The sequence below is a fragment of the Lissotriton vulgaris genome, chromosome 1_1, assembly GCF_964263255.1.
Source record: "Lissotriton vulgaris chromosome 1_1, aLisVul1.2, whole genome shotgun sequence".
NCBI classification, from domain to species: Eukaryota; Metazoa; Chordata; class Amphibia; order Caudata; family Salamandridae; genus Lissotriton; species Lissotriton vulgaris.
The window spans coordinates 50,440,277-50,463,676 of NC_141685.1; the positions used below are offsets into that span (position 1 = coordinate 50,440,277).

Consider the following 23,400-nt stretch of genomic DNA (forward strand, 5'->3'; position numbering starts at 1 on the left):
GGGTATTGTGGACAGATACAAGCACTAATCAAGACTTTGGGTGCCATGTTGCGGGAATTCTGCTCATGCCCAGAACTATGCGCAGGAAACCAGGACCTCAGTGTATTGTGGTGTACCAAAAATCCACCTCAGTGCCCAGAACCCCTATCCGTCTAGCAACAGTTTCTCATTCATTCTCCGTACTACAGCGAAGCTACCAATGAACAAGCGACTTTGGGACCTCTCAGGAAAAGTGGGAATCAAAAACACTCTTTTGTTTTTATTCTCATAAATGTCCACAACGTGAGCAATCAGAGACACAGTAGAGTTTAAAATGTTTATTTCAACTACGTGCTCAAAGATGCAGTATCTTTGCTAACATAAGTAAAAAGATGCATAAAATCAATACAATCAGTATTGTTACAATTCCATAAAATACAAAGGGAGAAATCATATTATAATGATAGTGGAACCAGGTCTATAGCGCCTTGTGTACCACCCTCCCCTTGCTAGGAGCTAGGTATTATAATAATAGAAGATCTCTAGGTTAAAACCAGGAACCCCATACCTCCAAAGTCAGGTGAAGTGAATCACATCCCAGATCAGCACAGCTCTTTGTCGATTGAAAGTTTTTTTCCAAGTGCTAGTCTCATGCATGCAGTGCAATAATAAAAGCACCCAAGTTTCAGAAATTAGCAGCTGTGTTCGTGTTGTGTCTAGAGCATGGGCCGATCAACCTGCATCAACAGCATACATTGTTATTTTAACATTGAACACTTTGTGCAGACTTGAGGTCGCAGTCTGAGTCTAGAGATGTGAAAAACAGACCGTTCTCATGTGAAGGAAAAGCAAGCAGTTTGTTTTTATAAAAACAGAGACGTAGTGCCATGTGCAAAAGCAGCAAAAAATTGGGTTTGATCAACTAACTCACTTATGCTAATATAGCAATGTGTGCAGGCAGAATCATATTCATCCCTACACTTTTACGGGTAGCATGAACAGGAACACTAGGATGTTTTTCTTTGTAACTCTTCATCGCCAAATAAAAACCACCAGTGTTTCTTTTCTTTTATTCTACATTGTGCTAGTCTACCAGTGGATTTCCTGTTATATCACGTTGTTTTTTCTATGTGTACCGAAGTGAACAATCACTGGGAACAGACACTTTTATTATTCTACAAATCTTTGGTTTTATTCTTTTCTTCTAGTTGTGTCTTCATTCATCTGGTATTTGAATATCCCACATAATTATATATTTGTTCCTGTAATTCCTTCATCTCACAATAACGGCACTGTTCTGCTCTTGTCTATGTCCTCAGTTGAGTCAATATTATTGTTAATGTTCTTAAGTTCTTTCTGAATTCACTGCATATCTGGGATTATTTCTAAGTGAGTTAAATGAAGGTGTGTGTTTGCTGAGGCTATGTAGGATCAGAAATTGACAAAAGCTTGTCACACTTTTTGTGCAATTGTAAGGTTTACCCCATGTGTGTTCGCAATTGACAAAATCACTTCTGACATTCATTGCAATGCCCATTTTTACTCTGTGTGTGTTAGTTGATGTATTCGTAGGTTTAATAACTGACAGAAGATATTCACACATTCACTGCACCTGAAGGATTTTTCTCTGTGTGCATTAACTGATGAATCCTTAATGCAAAAGATTTCCTAAAGATACTTCTACGCTCACTACAGTTGTATGGTATTTACAGAGTGTATGTAAGCTGATGTCTATATAGGCTTGATAATTGGCTACATTTTTTCTCACTTTCACTGCACTTGAAGGATTTTCTTCTGCGCGTGTTCGCGGATGCCTGTTTAGGATTGATAATGGACTTCAGCTTTTCAAACATTCATGGCATTTAAAAGGTTTTTTTCCCCTTTGTGAGCTCGCTGATGATTTCTTAATGCTGAAGAGTAAGTAAAACTACTGCCACATTCATTGCAATGGTAGGGTTTTTCCCCTGTGTGTGTTCTCTGATGTGTGTGTAGGTTTGATAGTACCCTAAAGCTACTTTCACATTCACTGCACTGGTATGGTTTTTCCCCAGTGTGTATTCGCTGATGTCTCCGGAGGTATGATAAGTGACTAAAGCTCTTTACACATTCACTGCACTGGTATGGTTTTTCCACTGTGTGTATTTTCTGATGAGTGTTGAGCTGTGAAATTTGACTGAAGCTCTTTACACATTCCTTGCAGTGGTAAGGTTTTTCTCCAGTGTGTATTTGCCGATGTCTCCGGAGGTCTGATAAGTGACTAAAGCTCTTGACACATTCACTACACTTGAATGGTTTTTCCCCTGTGTGTGTTCGCTGATGTGCTTGAAGTTCATGTAACCGACCGAAGCTCTTCACACATTCAGTGCAATGGTATGGTTTTTCCCCTGTGTGTATTTTCTGATGTGTGTGTAGGTGTGAAATCTGTTTGAAGCTCTTCACACATTCACTGCAATGGCATGGTTTTTCCCCTGTGTGTATTTTCTGATGCGTGTGTAGGTGTGAAATCTGTTTGAAGCTCTTCACACATTCACTGCAGAGGTATGGTTTTTCCCCTGTGTGTATTTTCTGATGTGTGTGTAGGTATGAAATCCGTTTGAAGCTCTTCACACATTCACTGCAATGGTATGGTTTTTCCCCTGTGTGTATTTGCTGATGTGTGTGGAGGTTTGAAATGTTACTGAAGCTCTTTACACATTCATTGCAATGGTAGGGTTTTTCTCCTGTGTGTATTCGCTGATGTGTGTGGAGGTTTGAAATGTTACTGAAGCTCTTTACACATTCATTGCAATGGTATGGTTTTTCCCCTGTGTGTATTCGCTGATGTCTTTGGAGATGTGATAACTGACTGAAGCTCTTTACACATTCATTGCAATGGTATGGTTTTTCCCCTGTGTGTATTCGCTGATGTCTTTGGAGATGTGACAACTGACTGAAGCTCTTTACACATTCATTGCAATGGTATGGTTTCTCTCCTGTGTGTATTCGCTGATGTGTGTGGAGGTTTGAAATGTTACTGAAGCTCTTTACACATTCATTGCAATGGTATGGTTTTTCCCCTGTTTGTATTCGCTGATGCTCTTTGATGGTTTCTAATTGGCTAAAGTTCTTGATATATTCAGTGCAATTGAACAATTTTTCTCCTGACCGTGTTTCCTGAAGGGTCAGCATAGTTAATAAACCACTTGCGTTATTTTGGACGCTTGATTTCCGATTTAACAATAAAATACAAGACTCACTAAATACCTGCCACATTCATAATATAAGTAAGGCTTCCTTGTGGGTGATTGTATCTTTAGATTGGATAATGGCTTCGCATGCTTGCGGGTAAAGCTTAATCTTCCTTCCAGTAGGTGAAAATTGGGACAATACTCTGTACTTTAGAGAGCAGAACTCCCCTTTCCTTTAGCCTTCAGTTGTTAGGCTCCACTTCGTTGTGCTTTTCACTGGTGCCTGTGGTTTGGCTAGAAAGAGTTTGCAATACACCTAGAGCACTGAATGGTGGTCTGTTGCCAGTTTAGATAGCGAAGCACTGCTCTAGCAATATCATGATAATGAAGAGACTTGTAATGTGTACAGCTACTCCAATGAGTGTCCTGGGGCCAAGCACAGGTCAGAAAAGAAAGTAAATCAGTTTGTTTCAAACATGGACAAAAAGCCAAGTTTTCAACCTATTTTAAACATTTTCATGTTGCTAACAGCTCAAAACTGAAGAGGGAGTTTGTTCCAAGCTATGGATCCCAAATAGACACAAGACCTTCCTCCAACTCTCATACCGGCCTCATGATCAAAGCTGGTGTTAGACGTTTGTTTATACAGCAGGTTGTTTGTCAGTTTTGTTGTCTTGGTTTTGTTAAGGTCATTTCTTCGTCTTAGGGTGTCGAGGTGCAGATCTCAGACTCGGACACTCACTGAATTGCCTTTGACTGCTTCTTCCTGGATCTCTCCGATTGCACTGATGTTTTTGGAGCTCCTTATTTTTGATAATTTTTGCAGGTTTGATGTGTTATCTTCATTATTCATAATCAATCCGTGCATTTAAGGCTTATTTTCTGTTGGATGTAAAGAAATGCAATATTACTAAATGCAGATGTAATAGAATGTGAATACACAATATTTAACCAGCTGTAGAAGACATTTCTATACCATATTTGAAATTTAGTAAGGAACATTTTACCATACATGGATATTTCATTAAAACTGTGGTTGAACATGTCACATTGTATTTACTTCTGAAAAGGTAGTGATTTACCATTATTCACTGAGTAACTTACTAAAGAAAGGGCAGCCACAGAGCACTTGTGCTACAGGTAGAGTTTTAGGTAGATATACATGGACAAGATTTCATTTAAACAGAACAGATTGTGGAAAAAGAGAGGTATCAGGAAGCGCTGCCGTTAATTCAGTTTCAGGAAGCATCTACCAAAGGTAGCTCTTCAGGAAGTGTATAACAAAGGTAACTCTTCAGGAAGTATTTAACCAAGGTAACTCTTCAGGAAGTTTACAACAAAGGTAACTCTTCAGGAAGTGTACAACAAAGGTAACTCTTCAGGAAGTATTTAACCAAGGTAACTCTTCAGGAAGTGTATAACAAAGGTAACTCTTCAGGAAGTATACATGACAAAGGTAGCTCTTTAGGAAGTATATATGACAAAGGTAATTCCAGACACCTTTTTCCACAATGCTTTCCTGTTCACACTGGATCAGTTCAAATGCCAACTCCCGCCTTTACCTTGCAGCTTATTAAGAGTCTTTCTATGAGTGCGACGGCCCTCATGATCGCCGTACTCACGGTTGCGGTCAAACTGCCACCATCCAGGCGGACTGACTGCCGTATTATGAGTGTGGTGGAGGGACTGCCCCCCCCCCCGCCAGGATGAAGGATCCCGCTGTGGAGGCGGTCTGCAAACACCCTGAATATGTTGGCAGTGCCGATGCCGTCATCGCCGAGCATATTAGTCTGCATATCCACCTCCCTTTTCATGGCGGGGACCCTACCATGAAAAGGATAAAGGACATGCGGGTAAGGGGGCCCTCACAGGGCCCCGGCCGATTCTGCTCCTGGGGTTGCATGCGGGGGGCACGTGTTGTGCCACCCCATGGAATTGCGCCCTTGTTCCTGCACAGTGTGGCATGCATGACATGGTGCTGGAACGTGCTGCAGGCACTCTTAAGGTGGTGGTATGCTGTTTAGGCTCTCCAATGAGCCTAATACAGCCGCTGCTGCACCGCCCACCCACCCTGGATTAGGTCATAATCCGGCGGCGGGCTCTCAATGGGCTTGGCAGTCTGCCTGGTACCGCTGCTGTGGTAGTCCCATTGGAAGACCGCCACACTCGTAATAAGGCCCCAAGTCACCTTCAACACATTTTACAGCCCTCCGGGCTCAAGCATTTCGGGATCCTTCTAACCTGGAAGACTGGAGCATTATCCCGAGTTGAGGTGAATTTTCTATCAGCGTAATATATATCCATCTCCCTTGAACTATTGACTGATTCTGCCCTGAAAGACAACTTAAAGAATGAGTCTTTAGTTCTTCCTGAACTAGGTAAAGTTAAGATCCTGTTGTATTTCAAACAGCAGCTACTTCCAGGGCTTTCTGTGAAACAGAATGAGGGGCTGATTGCAAAGGCCCGTCTTTATGTTGCGCACGCAGATATGGCAGACAAACATTAAAGCGTGTAATTTATTATTCAACGATATCAGTCATTTATTCCTTATAGAGAATCCATCACAACCAATAATTTAACTGAAATATCAAGCATCCAACAGATGTGTGCATATTAATAATTGTTTCTGTTTTTCAACATTTACAAGATATTTGACTTATTGTTGTCTGTCTGAAGGCCAGGATGCTACTTTGTGACTCATCAGGGCTTTGGTAGAGCGGAGGAGGTGTCTGATGTCCACAAGTGTCATTTCTCCCATCCCATATTTCTTTTATCCAGGTTTACCTCATTCCATGTCCTTCAGCTCCCTACTCCCCTCGGTCTGTGTACTCACTCTACAGGGTTCATTGTTAGCTGTGGCAGGGGACACACGTGAAGAATGCACACAGCAGATGCAGATAATGGCCTGACAGTCAAGAGGCCACGGTTGGCAGTACGGAGCTCACAAGCTTCATTTCAGAAGCTCACCTGGGAGGTACTAAATGAGGAGGTGCACAGGAAGGGGCCTATTAGCTATAAACAGAGAGAGTGCACAGGTGAGTGCTTGAGAGGTATAAACAGATGAGGTGCACATATAGGTACCTATGAGGTACAAACAGAGCAGGGTCACAGGTAGGTGCTTATGAGGTATAAACAGAGGAAGTGAACAGGTAAGGGCTTCAGTGACTCGTGGACTATATCTGCTCCTAGGCCCTCTTCCTATAATGCTGGCTCTTGCTCCTTCTACAACACTTGCTGCAGACATGGGGCCTGATTTAGAGGTTATCGGACAGATTATTTTCTCAAGCATAACAGATCCCGTCCGCTTTATTACAAATGCCACAGGATATAATGCACTTTTAATAGGGTGGACGGGACACCTGCCACATTTATGACGTAATAAACCATCCGCCTAAATATAAATCGGGCCCATGGCGGACATTGTGTCCAGTGTCCTCTCAGTGTTGGAAAGCATCCATTTTATCACTGGCACAGTATCATCTCACCTCTGCTGTGGCTTGCAGTCATAAGGCATTATGAATGGTCTAAGTTGTGTGCCAGAATGCATGAATGTTTAGGAGGGAGATGGGCCTGTATAATAAGCAGGACTAGGGGGCTTTCCAGGGCCTGTGAATAAGCGTTATTACTGTTTCTCTCTTGGTGTCAGTGGGTTTGTCTGTGCCCCCAGATGAGTTGTTTACAGCTTATCTTATTTATGCATAAATATTTGTAGTTTTTAGGGCTAAGCAACTCATTTTACAATGTTTGAAAACAAAACTAGACAGATGATCGCTGCCAGGTGTACATGTTTTGCATGTGTAGAATCACACACTAGTAAATGCAGCACACGCATACTTTGCCTTGTCAGTTTGTGAATGAACCCTAACTTGTGAATAAGTGAGCATTCACAGACCCCAATCTGACTTTTTCTGACACTGGAAACAGTTAGAGTTTCACTTCAACAAAATGCGGGAGTAACTCTCCTTCCAGGGTAGGAAGAGAAATGGATCACCCTCTAAACGTGGTGGCGAGTAGTGCTATAAGGTTCATAGCACCATTTATCCGGGCACAACTGGGGAAATGGTACAATGCACTGGGAAAATGACATGTGATGGCAATGTGACATGATATTTCCACTAAACGTGCTTTTACACTTTTTTTGGGCTGTCTGTGTCCAGTTTATCAAGGCTCAGGGTTTAGTTTCAAGTCAAGAGATAGTGCAGGATTAGACTAATTATAATGTCATTCATTCCAACAAATGCCTTTACCACGTATGTCTTTACCATGCATATGCCTTTACCACGTAACACCTTTACCACGCAAGTCTTTACCATGCATATGCCTTTACCACGTAACACCTTTACCATGCAAGTCTTTACCATGCATATACCTTAACCACGCATGATGATTTACAACAATGGCCCTGCGATAAACAACCTCAAAACGACTTCATTCAAAGGAGGATCAGCCGCACTCTCACTCATCACAAACCATTGTCCAAGCGCTCACTACTGTTTTATTAATTCTATAATGCAGCAACCCTCAACACGCAATGCCTACGCGTTTCGGCTCACGCCTTCAACCGAGCAACCCAGTGTACGACAACCACAGTGTTTTTAAAACAAACATCACATGATCACTGCACATTTAAGGTCTCCAACGCGGCTGTCCTCTAACCATCTATTACACGTTTTGTGATATACTTCTCCAATTCCCCTTGTAATTCCTCATTTCGCCCACATTTTCACACAGAAATGTTGGCAGTTTTCAGTGTTAAAGTATATAGATGCTCTGTATTTCCAGATTTCATATTTACGTGGGGAAGATAACTGCTTTTACCGGCCCCATCCGAACTAAAGAGATTATACGTAATAAGGGTTACACGCTGGCTGACCTCCAGACTGCCCCTGGGCTTGTCTTTATGGCTGCTCCACCTTCAAGTCTCTGTGGTTCGCAAGTAACCTTCCCCAACGGACAGGGCTCTTAGCGCCTTAATATCTCGGCGGGATGGTGTACTTGCTTGCAGCACATACAGGAGATCACCATATCTAATTAAGATGGCCAAACTTTATGACAAGGCCTAGAACACAAGCAAAGGTAATGCGCTGGGCAGCTTCCCCTACTTAGCTGTGTTCACATTCAGTCCTGTTAAGCAGTGCCATGCTCCCCGATGGAACTTCCTGCCACTGACGGGCTGATAATCATTTCCAACTCTAAAGCTGATGTATTTCACGAATAGAACAATATCCAACGAGTCTTTACTCTTTCATACAGCATCCCTCTCGCAAATAACGTTCTCCAGCAAGGCTAGGTGACAGCAGTAGCCAGTGTGTCAGGGGCTCTAGTCCAAGAAAGAAATTCCCTCTTTGACCCATGTTAAACTGTGAAATACAGCAATAATTAGGAGTTCAGTGGGCACTGGTGCCACTGCACCTGCTGCACTAATGGAAGCTACGCCTCTAGTTTGAAAGTAGGAATGGAGGAAAAACAATCCGTGTTTGGGATAAATGTGATTGTGAATACATAGAAAATTGCGGGTGTGCTAATGTCATTTGATATGTTTTTTAATTTGTAAGGCAGGCTTAGGGAATACCTAATTAAAAGAGGCTTTCTATCTTCTACGGCAGAAAAGGGTGTACCTACCAGAAATACACATACAAAGGTTTGCACAGGTCCACAAACACACACACAAAATATGAACACACAGATAAGAGTGGGCGTAGTTGGCGGAGTACCACTACACCGAATTCTGTGGAATTGATCAAAAACTCAGTGAATTCTGCTCCGCAACTCCATTCCGTCTCACCACAATTAAGAAAACAGAATCCTCACATACCCTTGGGAAAACGACAAGTAACATTATTGCATGCCAAAGTGTATATAATCATCTCACAAAAGTGAAAATGAAATACAGCAAGCAGAGAGAGAAGTGATGATTTTGGGGTCCTTCCTAACCTAGGGAGAGGACCAAGCAGAATCCTTGAACACAAACAACACACAATGCTGAAATGATTTGGTGGTGGTCCCATCCTCCTAGGACCACCCCAAGCATAGGTATGGGCAAAAATACAATCCCAACCAAAGGCCCTGCAAAGCATTATGGGACGAAATTCTATAGTGCTGTGAATATTATAGTATCCAATATCAAAAGCCTCCTCAGGGGGCAGGCTCTCAGGCTCAGCTGAGACCTAATATGATAATGTTCACTAAACTCTAGAATCTTGCCCCATAATGCCCCTCTTTCAGCAAGCAAAAAGCATTTTTCCGCTCTTGCTTGCTAGAAGTAGAACACAGTTTGCTGTGGCTTGGCCGGAGTGGTCTAGCTCCCGCCAAGCCACAACTAACACCTATGTCGCCTGGGGTGGGCACCCTGGGAAATAGCAGGAGTCTACCCTAGGGGTGCCCAGGGCCATTATTAGCTGCAGGTTCTTCATTTTTCCCCAGGGCTGCGGAGGGGCCATATGACCCCCGCAATGCATTTAACAAAAAAGAGGTGGCGGTCCCTGGCGTTGCAGGGGGGTCTGTGTGGCCCCCACACATCAATTAAAATTAGAGCCCTGGAGAGGTGGTCCCTGGGTCTCCGGGAAGACCGGACAGGCCCGCCCTTCCAAATTGACAAAATTCCCAGGGAGGTGGCAGGGGTTCTGTGTGGCCCCCGCATTATTTAAAATTAAAGCCCTGAGAAGGTGGCAGCCCCCAGGGTGGAGGAAGGGGGGTCCGCGCGACCCACACTCTGTGTAAAGAGAAAGCCCCGGGGAGGTGGCGGACAACGGGGCAGGTGGGGAGTCAAAGAGCCCCCCTAATTATAATTAAATAAGCACCCGGGAGGTGATGGCTCCTGGGCAGTGGGGGAGGCTGTACAGTGCTCGACAAATCCACTCGCCCCCTCGCATTTGAGAGGGAGAATTGATTAGGACGAGCTATTTTTAGGTCCTACTCGCCCTTTCTGATGAGTAGGAAGACAAACTAACTTTTGTGCTCTGTCTTTGAAAACGGAGCAAAAGTGACAAGATAACAAGATTTAGAGGCATTTTTATTGCTCACAAAGGGAATGAGCAATAAAGATGCCTTTAAATCTTGTTATCTTGTCACTTTCGCTCTGTTTTCAGAGACGGAGGTGAAGTAGGTTACAGTCAGGTCGATTGGATTTTCCAAGGTACTAGACCTGCAGGACTAGTACAATTTTTTGGATTTTTCGATCCCTGCTGTGCGACGCTCCCCTACTTTCATTTTTAAAGAAGCCCCGGGTAGGTGATGGCCCCTGGGGCAATATTCAGCTTCATGGAGGGGACCTGTGTGCCCCTCACTCTATTATTTTTAGAAATGCCCTCTGGACCTGGCCCACCTGGGGCCAACACAGGAGACCACGCTTGGTTTAACAACAAAACATTCGGCAGGGTCCACGGATCCTGCTGAAATTATTCTGTTTAATGCTTTTTTGGCCTTGCGAGGTTCTTGTGGAACTACCACGAAGAGACGCAGTGGGGTCAGGGTGTTTCTACCCGACCCCATTTTCTTTTTTTTAATGTTTTTTTTCTGTGACTTGATTCAAGCAGAGTCACAAGATGGCTTCCAACACTTCCTGGTTTGAAGTTTTGGTAGCCAATCGGATCACAGCACGAGATTGGGAGGGGTTGCGGGTCCTCCGTGTCCCAAGGTATTTCTTTAAATAACTCTGCAACTACTGTACAGATTTAAAGAAATCACAGAAAGGCACTTCCCAGCATCAACATCCATTTTCCTGCCAAATCTGGTGTCATTCTGTTAAGCAGTACAAAAAGGGGGTGGTGATGGACAAAGCATCTGAATCAATCAAACACTCACACCCAGTCAAAAGATCTGGGTTTTAATCCATCATCGTTCGGTAGTTCGTGCTGGACTGTTCCCATGAGGCACAGGGTCAGACTGAATTGCATATAGCCATGTAAAAACTGGGGTGGCAGAGTGGGCTAAAGAACGGTGATGGATTAAACCCAGATCTTTTGACTGGGTGTGAGTGTTTGATTGATTCAGATGCTCCGTCCATCACCACCCCTTTTTGTACCGATTCTGTTAAGCAGGTCAGGGCTGTAGCCATGTCTAAATTTCGGATGGAAATTAACACAGGAAAAAAGCGTTTTGGGACCCCCCCTTTTTCTAAGCCCCCGCTTGACAGATCACCCCAATAAAAGACAGCAGCTAAAGTGAGTTGCAAACTACTTTTAAAAATGTCACGAGGATTCGTCAAATGACACCAAAGTTATTGGCAAATGAAAAAACACTCTTCCTATGTAAACTACATCCTAACTAGAACTACCTATTGGCAGCCGCCTGTAGGTGATACATACACACACATCTGATATATACTTGCCATTTTGTTGTAAAGGCATGCGGGGAAAAGTTATGCGTGGTAAATGGTGCATTGTAAATGCTATTTCCCTCGAAGTCCAGTTTATCAAGGCCTGGGGTTTAGTATCACATCAAGAGATAGCGCAGGATTAGACTAATTAAGACCCCAATTGGTCTCATAGCGTCATGGTACTCAATGGGACATGACCCTAAAGTGAGTCAATGCCGTCTACGGAGTCCACTTCAATGGGCCTTTGCTACCAGTGTCTCATAGCGTCATGGTACTCAATGGGACATGAACCTAAACTGAGTCAATGCCGTCTACGGAGTCCACTTCAATGGGCCTTTGCTACCAGTGTCTCATAGCGTCATGGTACTCAATGGGAGAAGAACCTAAACTGAGTCAATGCCGTCTACGGAGTCCACTTCAATGGGCCTTTGCTACCAGTGTCTCATAGCGTCATGGTACTCAATGGGACAAGAACCTAAACTGAGTCAATGCCGTCTACGGAGTCCACTTCAATGGGCCTTTGCTACCAGTGTCTCATAGTGTCATGGTACTCAATGGGACAAGAACCTAAACTGAGTCAATGCAGTCTACAGAGTCCACTTCAATGGGCCTTTGCTACCAGTGTCTCATAGCGTCATGGTACTCAATGGGACAAGAACCTAAACTGAGTCAATGCCGTCTACGGAGTCCAGTTCAATGGGCCTTTGCTACCAGTGTCTCATAGCGTCATGGTACTCAATGGGACAAGAACCTAAACTGAGTCAATGCCGTCTACGGAGTCCACTTCAATGGGCCTTTGCTACCAGTGTCTCATAGTGTCATGGTACTCAATGGGACAAGAACCTAAACTGAGTCAATGCAGTCTACAGAGTCCACTTCAATGGGCCTTTGCTACCAGTGTCTCATAGCGTCATGGTACTCAATGGGACAAGAACCTAAACTGAGTCAATGCCGTCTACGGAGTCCACTTCAATGGGCCTTTGCTACCAGTGTCATAGCGTCATGGTACTCAATGGGACAAGAACCTAAACTGAGTCAATGCAGTCTACAGAGTCCACTTCAATGGGCCTTTGCTACCAGTGTCTCATAGCGTCATGGTACTCAATGGGACAAGAACCTAAACTGAGTCAATGCCGTCTACGGAGTCCACTTCAATGGGCCTTTGCTACCAGTGTCTCATAGCGTCATGGTACTCAATGGGACATGACCCTAAACTGAGTCAATGCCGTCTACGGAGTCCACTTCAATTGGCCTTTGCTACCAGTGTCTCATAGCGTCATGGTACTCAATGGGACATGAACCTAAACTGAGTCAATGCCGTCTACGGAGAACAGTTCAATGGGCCTTTGCTACCAGTGTCTCATAGTGTCATGGTACTCAATGGGACAAGAACCTAAACTGAGTCAATGCCGTCTACGGAGTCCAGTTCAATGGGCCTTTACTACCAGTGTCTCATAGTGTCATGGTACTCAATGGGACAAGAACCTAAACTGAGTCAATGCAGTCTACAGAGTCCACTTCAATGGGCCTTTGCTACCAGTGTCTCATAGCGTCATGGTACTCAATGGGACAAGAACCTAAACTGAGTCAATGCCGTCTACGGAGTTCACTTCAATGGGCCTTTGCTACCAGTGTCAAAGCGTCATGGTACTCAATGGGACAAGAACCTAAACTGAGTCAATGCAGTCTACAGAGTCCACTTCAATGGGCCTTTGCTACCAGTGTCTCATAGCGTCATGGTAATCAATGGGACAAGAACCTAAACTGAGTCAATGCCGTCTACGGAGTCCACTTCAATGGGCCTTTGCTACCAGTGTCTCATAGCGTCATGGTACTCAATGGGACATGACCCTAAACTGAGTCAATGCCGTCTACGGAGTCCACTTCAATGGGCCTTTGCTACCAGTGTCTCATAGCGTCATGGTACTCAATGGGACATGAACCTAAACTGAGTCAATGCCGTCTACGGAGTCCACTTCAATGAGCCTTTGCTACCAGTGTTTCATAGCGTCATGGTACTCAATGGGACATGAACCTAAACTGAGTCAATGCCGTCTACGGAGTCCACTTCAATGGGCCTTTGCTACCAGTGTCTCATAGCGTCATGGTACTCAATGGGACATGAACCTAAACTGAGTCAATGCCGTCTATGGAGTCCACTTCAATGGGCCTTTGCTACCAGTGTCTCATAGCGTCATGGTACTCAATGGGAATTGAACCTAAACTGAGTCAATGCCGTCTACGGAGTCCACTTCAATGGGCCTTTGCTACCAGTGTCTCATAGCGTCATGGTACTCAATGGGAATTGAACCTAAACTGAGTCAATGCCGTCTATGGAGTCCACTTCAATGGGCCTTTTCTACCAGTGTCTCATAGCGTCATGGTACTCAATGGGACAAGAACCTAAACTGAGTCAATGCCGTCTATGGAGTCCACTTCAATGGGCCTTTGCTACCAGTGTCTCATAGCGTCATGGTACTCAATGGGACATGAACCTAAACTGAGTCAATGCCGTCTACGGAGTCCACTTCAATGGGCCTTTGCTACCAGTGTCTCATAGCGTCATGGTACTCAATGGGACAAGAACCTAAACTGAGTCAATGCCGTCTACGGAGTCCACTTCAATGGGCCTTTGCTACCAGTGTCTCATAGGGTCATGGTACTCAATGGGACATGAACCTAAACTGAGTCAATTCCATCTACGGAGTCCACTTCAATGGGCCTTTGCTACCAGTGTCTCATAGCGTCATGGTACTCAATGGGACATGAACCTAAACTGAGTCAATGCCGTCTACGGAGTCCACTTCAATGGGCCTTTGCTACCAGTGTCTCATAGCGTCATGGTACTCAATGGGACATGAACCTAAACTGAGTCACTGCCGTCTACGGAGTCCACTTCAATGGGCCTTTGCTACCAGTGTCTCATAGCGTCATGGTACTCAATGGAACAAGAACCTAAACTGAGTCAATGCCGTCTACGGAGTCCACTTCAATGGGCCTTTGCTACCAGTGTCTCATAGCGTCATGGTACTCAATGGGACATGAACCTAATCTGAGTCAATGCCGTCTACGGAGTTCACTTCAATGGGCCTTTGCTACCAGTGTCTCATAGCGTCATGGTACTCAATGGGACATGAACCTAAACTGAGTCAATGCCGTCTATGGAGTCCACTTCAATGGGCCTTTGCTACCAGTGTCTCATAGCGTCATGGTACTCAATGGGACAAGAACCTAAACTGAGTCAATGCCATCTATGGAGTCCACTTCAATGGGCCTTTGCTACCAGTGTCTTGAAAGCCTCCAGTAGCACTTACGCTTCTTTTAGTGCTGAGGCAGTTTTGGTATTTGGTTCACCACCGAACGAAAGGCCTGACTAGTCCAGTTGAAACTTCAAATTTAAATTTAGAGAAGACTGTTAATTCAGTTGTCACCTTTGTACATTGACAGGGGTTCTTTTCAGAGCATAAAAATGTGGTGGACGCCCACATTTGATTGTGATGGCAATCCACCAAATGTTTACAAAGTGGGAGTTTGTTTCTGAAAAACACACTGGGAGTTTTTTCACGGGTAGTGAGGATCATTATTTTCTTTTCTGTCCATCGCTACCAGGTTTTACCTGAAGGTGACTAAAAAAAACAAGCATTTGCAATGCAATAGGTCTCGCATTTTCAAGAGTTAGAGCTATGGGCATTACAAATAGCAAAGTATTTTACCTAACTATAAAATGTGAGGTTTGGTTTGATTATGTGTTTTTAAAAATATTACATGTAAACTTGAGCGTATGTAAGGTAAAATAAAAAGTAAATGTTAAATGAAAATAGAATCTAAAGGTATTTAACTATTAAGCACATGTAAGATAAGGAAAACAGTCCAAAGTGAACATATTATAATATGTTATCAGATGATGCTGTGCCAGTAACTTTGTCTTTAACGACCGCTGTTCTTCCTGTAAGATAGCATTTGTGACCGGGTGGTAGGTTTGAAAAGCTCTTTGTGGCGAGCCCAGCAGGATGAAACAAAAGCATGGCCGCTAACTTCAATATTAAGTGGTGTGTGCAGAAAAGTAAGGCGTGGCCGCAACTATGAAAGAATGTGAAAAAGTGAATGAGAGGTGTGACACACACAAGTCACCACATGTTAAACATACCTACAGATGGTATATGCATGTATATATACTCAAATGTACACAATAAAATTAAACGAAAAAAAACATGTATGCACTCTACTAATCTATTATAGCATACCGGGAGGGCAAGGGTGATAAAGCGGGCAGTCCTGTTAAGAGCACTGCTGGCCGGTGACTGCCTGTCTGCATTCTTCCGTGTACCTGCTTCTACCTGGGTGTGAGGTGCCTGTTCTCCAGTACTACACACACACATCTGTGTTGCACTGTTTATTCCGCGTTCAACATTACGTTGTTTGGGTTTTACTGGTATTATGACCTTCTCTCCTGCACAACACTTCATTTAGCAAACAAAATCCTAGGTACGAGAAAGGGAGCAGGAGAGCAAGCCCTCTCACAGGGGCAGGGGAAGTAAACAAAAGAAGACAAACATCTGCACCCAATACACTTGCTGCGTCCTCAGTAGGCACATAATATGGTGTTACTTTCACTATTAGATCAGTTTTATACCAGTTTTTAACTGCACAGTGTTCTTCCCTTTTAAGGCACTGCCTCGCATCTAAGTCAGTCCTAAATCAGTTTTTTTTAAAACTGCATCGTTTTGCACATATCTTATAAAAATGTTTGTTCTGCATATGTACTGTGTACCAGCAGTAGAGGGCAGGAGGGCAGGATACCAACATGTAGCTTCAGCAGTAAACCGGAAGCTACCGGCAGCGGCGTGAGGAAGGAGCTACAATCCTAACCATGCCACACTACAACAAACAGCGACAAATGGAATGCAGTCCGTTCACAAGCTGGTAAATGGAAGCAGATGACGTATGCACATGTCCTGTCCGGGCGCGTGCACATCTCCTGTACCCCTTCCAAAAAGAAATTGACGACAATAGATCTCGCCAAGTGTGCAGCAAATGCGCTGCATCGCTAGGCGAGACCTAAAAAGGACATTACATCACCAACCCTAAATAAGGTGGGCAGTGTAATGCCCCTCCTTTGATGACACCTACTCTGTTGGCTGTCAGAGGAAGCTTGAAACCCTTAAGGTCTGCCATCCAGGCAGTTTATTCTTTCGTGTTTGCAAAGGATTACCCAAACTCTAAATCAGGTCATAAAAGTCTAGGGGACTGTGCTCTTGTTTGGGTAACACCCAGGATTCCAGCCCGGCCCCTGCACGGCACAGTTCTTTTAACCTACCGGGAGGAGCTTCAAATGAGTCAAGATGATAACCTTCAGGCCGCCTGAACCTTCTAGATCCATCGGCCACTTAAGACACTGTTGAACAATTACTTCTCGTTTTGAATGTCCTTCGGTTGGAGGCACCAAGGGCAGCTCTACAATCGTTCTGCTTCTTCAGCGAGGGTGTTCCAACACTGTTGTTCTTCTGCCTTCTTGTTCTACTGCTACTGCTCTGGCAATAGTTTATGGAGGAACCCAAAGGATATGATATCTCATCCTTTCTCTTTAAACCAGATGTGGCACCACTGAGGGGTTAGTCCACTCCTTTGGTCTGAAAGTATTATCCTTTGCTGATGACACACAGCTGTTCCTTAGGCTAAACAGGGATTCTGACAATTCCATCAGCCATCTGAGGGTGTGCTTGACAGTCATTTACTTCCTAATGACTATCAAATGTATAAATATGGATAGAGTTAACACGGAAGTTCTTCTTATTACTAGAGGACTCTCAACAGGAAAGCCAGAGCTTTGTCCCACACCAGTTGAGCCTGAATAGGTTAAAAACCTTGGAAGTACATTTGACAGCGATGTCTGATTTCTTCCTCAAATTCAAAAACGTTTGGTCTTCTTGAGTTTTACAACAGGATTACTGGAATGATTCAACAAAACTACTACCCAATCCTAAAAGAGTTGAGGGGGTAAGAGCTTCTTTTTCTCTCTTGGCTGGACTACCTACCTCAACTTGTGGGAGGCTGCACGGGGAAGACAGCTACACTTTCAGAATATGATGTTCAGAATATGCTGGCAAGGATAGAGTTAGGGTGCAGAACTATCATCATGTCCTATCACTGCCTCCTTGATGAAAAACAGGTCCACTTTAAACTCCTCTGTCTCAATCATCAGACGTCTTACAAAGTACAAAGGTGGTTTGTAAGACGTGTTAGTGCCCGCACACTACTCCTACACGAAGTCTAAGACCCATTGCCTGGGTCCTAAATTATATTCCTCACGCCCAGAGGGCTGGATAGGGGTGGAAACCTTCAGTGACCTGAGGCATCACCTATTGCCCTCGCTTACAGAGGGTTGGATGAGGGTGAAGGACCTTCAGTGATATGAGGTTTCAACTATTGTCCTTGCTTCCAGAGGGCTGGATGAGGGTGAAGGACCTTCAGTGACCTGAGGCCTCACCTATTGCCCTCGCTTACAGAGGGTTGGATAAGGGTGAAGGACCTTCGGTGATATGAGGTTTCAACTATTGTCGTCGCTTCCAGAGGGCTGGATGAGGGTGGAGGACCTTCAGTGAGCTGGTGCATCATCTATTGTCCTCGCTTACAGAGGTCTGGATGAGGGTGGAGGACCTTCAGAGACCTGAGGCATCACCCACTGTCCTCGCTTCCAGAGGGCTGAATGGGGGTAGAGGACCTTCAGCGAGTGCAGATATCACAAACTGAATTTTCTTCTTTTTGTTCCTCGACTCAACCCTTCTCTCATTAAAGTCATAGTGGCTCCAGGAACGACTTGACATCATACTTATTCCGCTGATGTGATGTTCTGTTAGCTTGTACTTTGTCTGCCTGTTTTAATTCTGTCAGTCTATTCTTGGTTCCCCAGTGCCATGACCACTGTGTCAAACCTACGCTCTTCTGGTAACGTGTTACTACAGCTCCAGGGCCCTGGATCAAGTTTGTTGTTGCTTTGGTGACTGTGGCCAGCTGGGCTTGAAGGATCATGTGGTTTGTGGGTCACTCACTGCTTTGAGGCCAAGGCCAGCAAGGACTTCTGTCAGCGGTGCCTTGTGCAGATCTTCCTTCCAGGCAGTTCAAAGGTCGGGTGAGGTACAACTGGCCTACGTCAACTTCTTTATTGTAATTCTACTGGTCAAGCCACAGGGCTCAAGCTGTGAGATGAAAGACAATCTGGATTTTCTAAGCTCCGTGGTAAATTGAGACAGTTCTACCGCATCCACCACATACTGCAAGACTCCAAGAGCTGAAGCCAGAAATACAATTCCAAGGATAAATTCAACCACTCTTTCTGAACATCCCCTTGAAAATGGCAACTAGTAAACATACTGACTGTACCAGCACAGTGCAGAAAGCTTTCCAAGAACCTCGAGGTACATTTATTTTCTCTATCTGTTGTAACAGAAGATTTTGATCCTCGGTAACATCAATGCTCTTTGGACAAGGTCATACATTTTGCAATAAGAATCAAATTAATCCTGCCCAAACACACACCCTCAAGTCAATATTGCATGAAGCTGGGCGGTCTTAGTCCTCAGCAAGCCCTCTGCAAATTGCTGAAATTTTCTTAGACCTCCTGTACAGCTGTGCCAACACACAGACCAACTAAACACCCTCCAGGAGCTACCAATCGATCTACCAGCAACTGTGGGCTCAAAAGCGCTGTGTGGCAGATCAACTACCCCCGCTTCATAAATAATTCATCAGCGGGGGCCTACCCCGCACTGGTGCAGAAGCCGAACTCGCCACCGCAGCCTCTTGGGCCGTCTGAAGAAGCGCTGTTCCTGGGATCACCGCCGCGACCTCGGGTCGCTGATCAAGGGAGTGCCGCTAGTGACTGGATCCTCGCGGCGGCCCCCGGAGCCAGGAGAGGGCCGCCGCAGCATTGAGGAAGCCGTGCTGGGCCTCGCAGCAGCTGGGACGGGCGGCATCACGTGGCTGGGAGCGCCGGCCACGTCACCGGCTGCACCCCCCAGCCGCCGCACACAGATTGGTGGGGCCCCGTGAGGGAGGGGGAACCCGGGTGAAGCCGGAAGTGAGCAGCGACGTTGCTGGGCTCCCGGAGTCTCGAGGGAGCCCTGTGGAGAGCGACCGGAGCGGGAGCCCACCCCGCCGGTCTGTGCCCCACAAGAGGAAACTGCAAGGAACGAGCCAAAGTGCTGTCGGGGCCCCCGCGGTGGATGGAGAGCCCTGAGTGCTGCCGCGAGTCCAGCGCTGTGCTGCAGGGGCCTGAGTGAGGCCTCGTGGGCCCCGTATGGCCTGCATAGATCCCAGGAGCTGCCCAGGGCTCTCATGCTCTGAGGAGAGACCCGCAGAACCCCGCAAAAACATCAGGAGCCCGGTGAGTGGGGGCTCCATTAGACTGTGGTGGGGGATGTCAGGGCACAGGGTCGGTGCCCGCCCCCGGAGACCATTGTGTATTCAGGGAGCCCCAGAAGATGGACTCCCTCGTGCCACCCATACAGGACTGCATTTGCATCTCTGCCCCACTGGACAGAGGGTAGTGACAGCGATTGGGGGCAAAAATCATTTAAGGGCCACCCCATGTAGGACGCCTGACCTGTTAGGAAGGGGGCTATGTTGGAAATGCCTCAATGCTTTACGCCCCGGGATAGGGTTGTGCCTGCAGTAAAGAGTTTGCCTGATCCCATGCCGAAAGTGGAGGTCAGGCTATGAAGTTTATTTGCAGAAGGTCCTGCCTAAGGTTTTGATGCCTAGGGTTTCCCTGTTACCACTGATGTACCTAATGTGCTTTTCTTAAGGGTGAAGCCAGATGTTAAGTTGATGCCCCATGTTAAAGGTGATTCTGCCTGCCTAGGCCAGATGGTAGTATTGCGTGACTGTTGTTCCCTTTTGCAGGAGGTGAAGTCAAGCTGGGTTTATGCCTAATGTTTTATTTTACGCTTACAGCCTACTGCTTCCATCTAATTACCGCCCCATTTCCCGTCTCCCAGAATTAGCCAAGGTCTGTGAGAAGGTAGCTTTTAGACAGCTAGAAACATTTGTGGAGTCCTCGGGTGCCTTGCATTCCGCACAATCCGGCTTCCGAACATCTTTCAGCACTGAGACGGCGCTCGTGGAGGTCACCGAGGCCATTAGAGAATGTCTGGATGGGGGCGGCAGAGCGCCACTGATTTTATTGGACCTCTCTGCCACGTTCGACACGGTAACCCATCTTCAGCTGCTCTCCAGGTTGTCGGATATAGGTATCAAGGGCGCTGCTCTAAGCTGGGTCGAATCATTTCTTAATGACCGTTTCCAGCAAGTGTGGATGCCGCCCTTCCACTCCTCAGATAACAAAGTAGAAACAGGGGTCCCGCAGGGGTCGACTTTGAGCCCCTTGCTTTTCAATGTTTATCTGACCCCCCTTATCTACCTAGCAGAGAGGTTGGGTGCCAAATTTATGGCCTACGCCGATGACACCCAACTCCTCTTTACCTGGAAAGGCAGTGACCTACGCACTGATGAAGCCCAACATTGTCTGTCCTCAGTATTTGCTTGGCTTGCCCAGGCCAGCCTCAAATGCAATGAGGATAAATCCGAAATACTTCTCTATGGCCAATTTCCGATGGCCTTTAAGGAATCACTATGGCCGAATGGATTCCCCTGCCCCAAGGGCGACTGTGTAAATCACGAGACTGGCGGATTCATGCTTCGGTACCCTAACAACCCTAAGGAAGTTTTTTCCCCTTCTGCCCCAAGCTGCCAAGGAGGCAGTAGCCAGGGCGCTGATACTCTCGTGCCTGGACTACGCCAATGCCCTCTACATCGGCTCTCCTGGCTTTCTCCTGGGCAAACTTCAAGAGGTTCAAAATGCACCGGTTCGGCTTCTCTTTGACATCCCCAGGAGACTAAGGGGCATATTATCAAGGGGGTTTATCTCCGCTTTTTTGGCTTTAAAAGCCAAGAAAGCAGAGATAAAATTATCTCCCTATTACCAAGCTGTCGCTAACACCAGTTAGTGACAGCTAATAGGAGATAGCGACCATCTTGGGCCCCACTTTGCATGTCAGTGATATTTATCACTAATGACATGCAAAGTGGGCGTGCCAAGATGTTAGCGACTGGAAACAGTCCCTAACATCGCTATCTCCTATTACCAACTTTTGGAGATATTCGCGCTAAGCGCGAATATCTCCAAAAGCTAACACCTGCCCTGAGCAGTTCTTAGCCATGTTATCCAATGGGAGGTGGATAACATGGCTAAGAGCATTTGCTCGATAATGCATGAATATCGCTGACTTTTCAGCGATATTCATGCATTGCGGCCGTTTTTTATCGCATTTGCGATAAACCTTGATAATACCAAGGTTTATCTGCGATAAAAATCGCCGATGTGCGGCGATAATTTTTGTCTCTAAACAAGTTAGAGACAAAAATTATCGCTAGTTGTTGGTAATATGCCCCTAAGTGTCCGCAAACAGCTTTGCGATCTTCATTGGCTCCCGGTGGCTCAAAGAGTGCGATTCAAGGCGTTGATCCTGACTCACAAAGCCCTACATGGCCCGTGTCCATCTTATCTGAGGGCCAGATTTACGTTCTACCAACTGACGCTCCAACTCCGCTCGGCGACCCTTAGACGCCTGGTGGTCCCCAGATTTAGGAAATCACATCTAGGTAGTCAATCTCTGGCTGTTAGAGCTGCCATCATGTGGAACAACCTACCAGACCTATAAAGACATACCACTGATCTGGCCATCTTCAAAAAACTCTTAAAACACATCTGTTTCAACAAGTAGTTTAACTCCTTAGCACTATCTCCCATTGTTTTTCCCACGCGCCAGGACAGTCTTGACTAACAGTGCGCGCTACAAATCCAGTTACAACATATAACATAACATATAACATACTGCTAAGGCGATGCCAAGGATTAATGCCTGTGTTTGCCCTGCAAGCCTGACCCTATGTTTCATGCCAATTGATAACGTACTTTTTATTTCAGCCTGGAAACTAATGGACTCACCCTTTTCTTGCTTTGCCCATTTTCCCTGTAAATTATCCCCCTGGTATCCATTGCCCTGGCGCCCGTTGGCGCCCTATTGTGATTACTGTGCATTACTGAGTTTTACCTTTGCAGGTTGGACCTAATAAAAAAGTTATTCTTTTTCCAACCAGAAGCGGTGTTGTGTCTCTTTTGTGGTGTGCCTGGTGTGTCATCTGTGCATACTGTGTGGATGCTTCACACATCTCCTCAGGAGTTTGGCCTGCCCGCTCTGCTCCATGCTACCCCCGTAGAATTGGTAACCCCATTTCTAACATACTATTTCTGACCTAAAGAAATCTCCGGTAGACATGTTGTGCTGCCTGTTTCTACATAAATAGTTAATGGACTACTGCTGCAGGAACTGTGCAGTATCCTTGCAGTAAGATACACTTTATTGGGAGCGGGTCGAGCAGATTTGGCTCCCCCCTATTTCCTCCTCCCCTCAGCTGGTCACCACTGGAGTCCCGCAGGGTTCCTCCCTTAGCCCACTCCTCTTTAAAATTTATGTTACGCCACTGATATATCTGGCAGAGGAGCTTGGGGCTAAGGTGATGGCCTATGAGGATGCTACGCAGCTGCTGTTTACCTGGGACAAAACATCGGACACCGTTTCAGCGGCGCAACAGTGCCTAGTTTCCATCTTTAAATGGCCGGCCGATGCACAGCTTAAGTGCAACGAGCAAAAATCTGAGATCTTGCTTCATGGCAAGTTTTCCACTGACTTCCGCAAGCAGCTGTGACCAACTGACTCCCCGCTTCCCCGCTCGTCATGACAGCCCGCCAAAAATCTGGGAGTGTGGTTTGACGAGAGTCTTTCTTTCACAACTCACATCAAGAAAAGAAACTGGCAGGATGTTGTTTTGTCCTCCTTAAGACTCTGAGGACTTTCTTTCTGCTTCTCCCTCAAGCCG

The 23,400-nt window shown here is 45.7% G+C and overlaps 1 protein-coding gene across 1 annotated transcript in view; it reads right to left on the minus strand.

Annotated features, from left to right (window-relative positions):
• Nucleotides 1-343: 343 nt before the first annotated feature.
• Nucleotides 344-23,400, minus strand: part of LOC147737198 (uncharacterized) — a 47,039-nt gene continuing 23,982 nt past the window's right edge. The window contains exon 2 of the mRNA XM_086919073.1: nt 344-4,028. Within this exon, the coding sequence (XP_086775199.1) occupies nt 1,825-3,231 (1,407 nt within the window). The 5' untranslated portion in view covers nt 3,232-4,028 and the 3' untranslated portion in view covers nt 344-1,824. The remainder of the gene's footprint in view (nt 4,029-23,400) is intronic.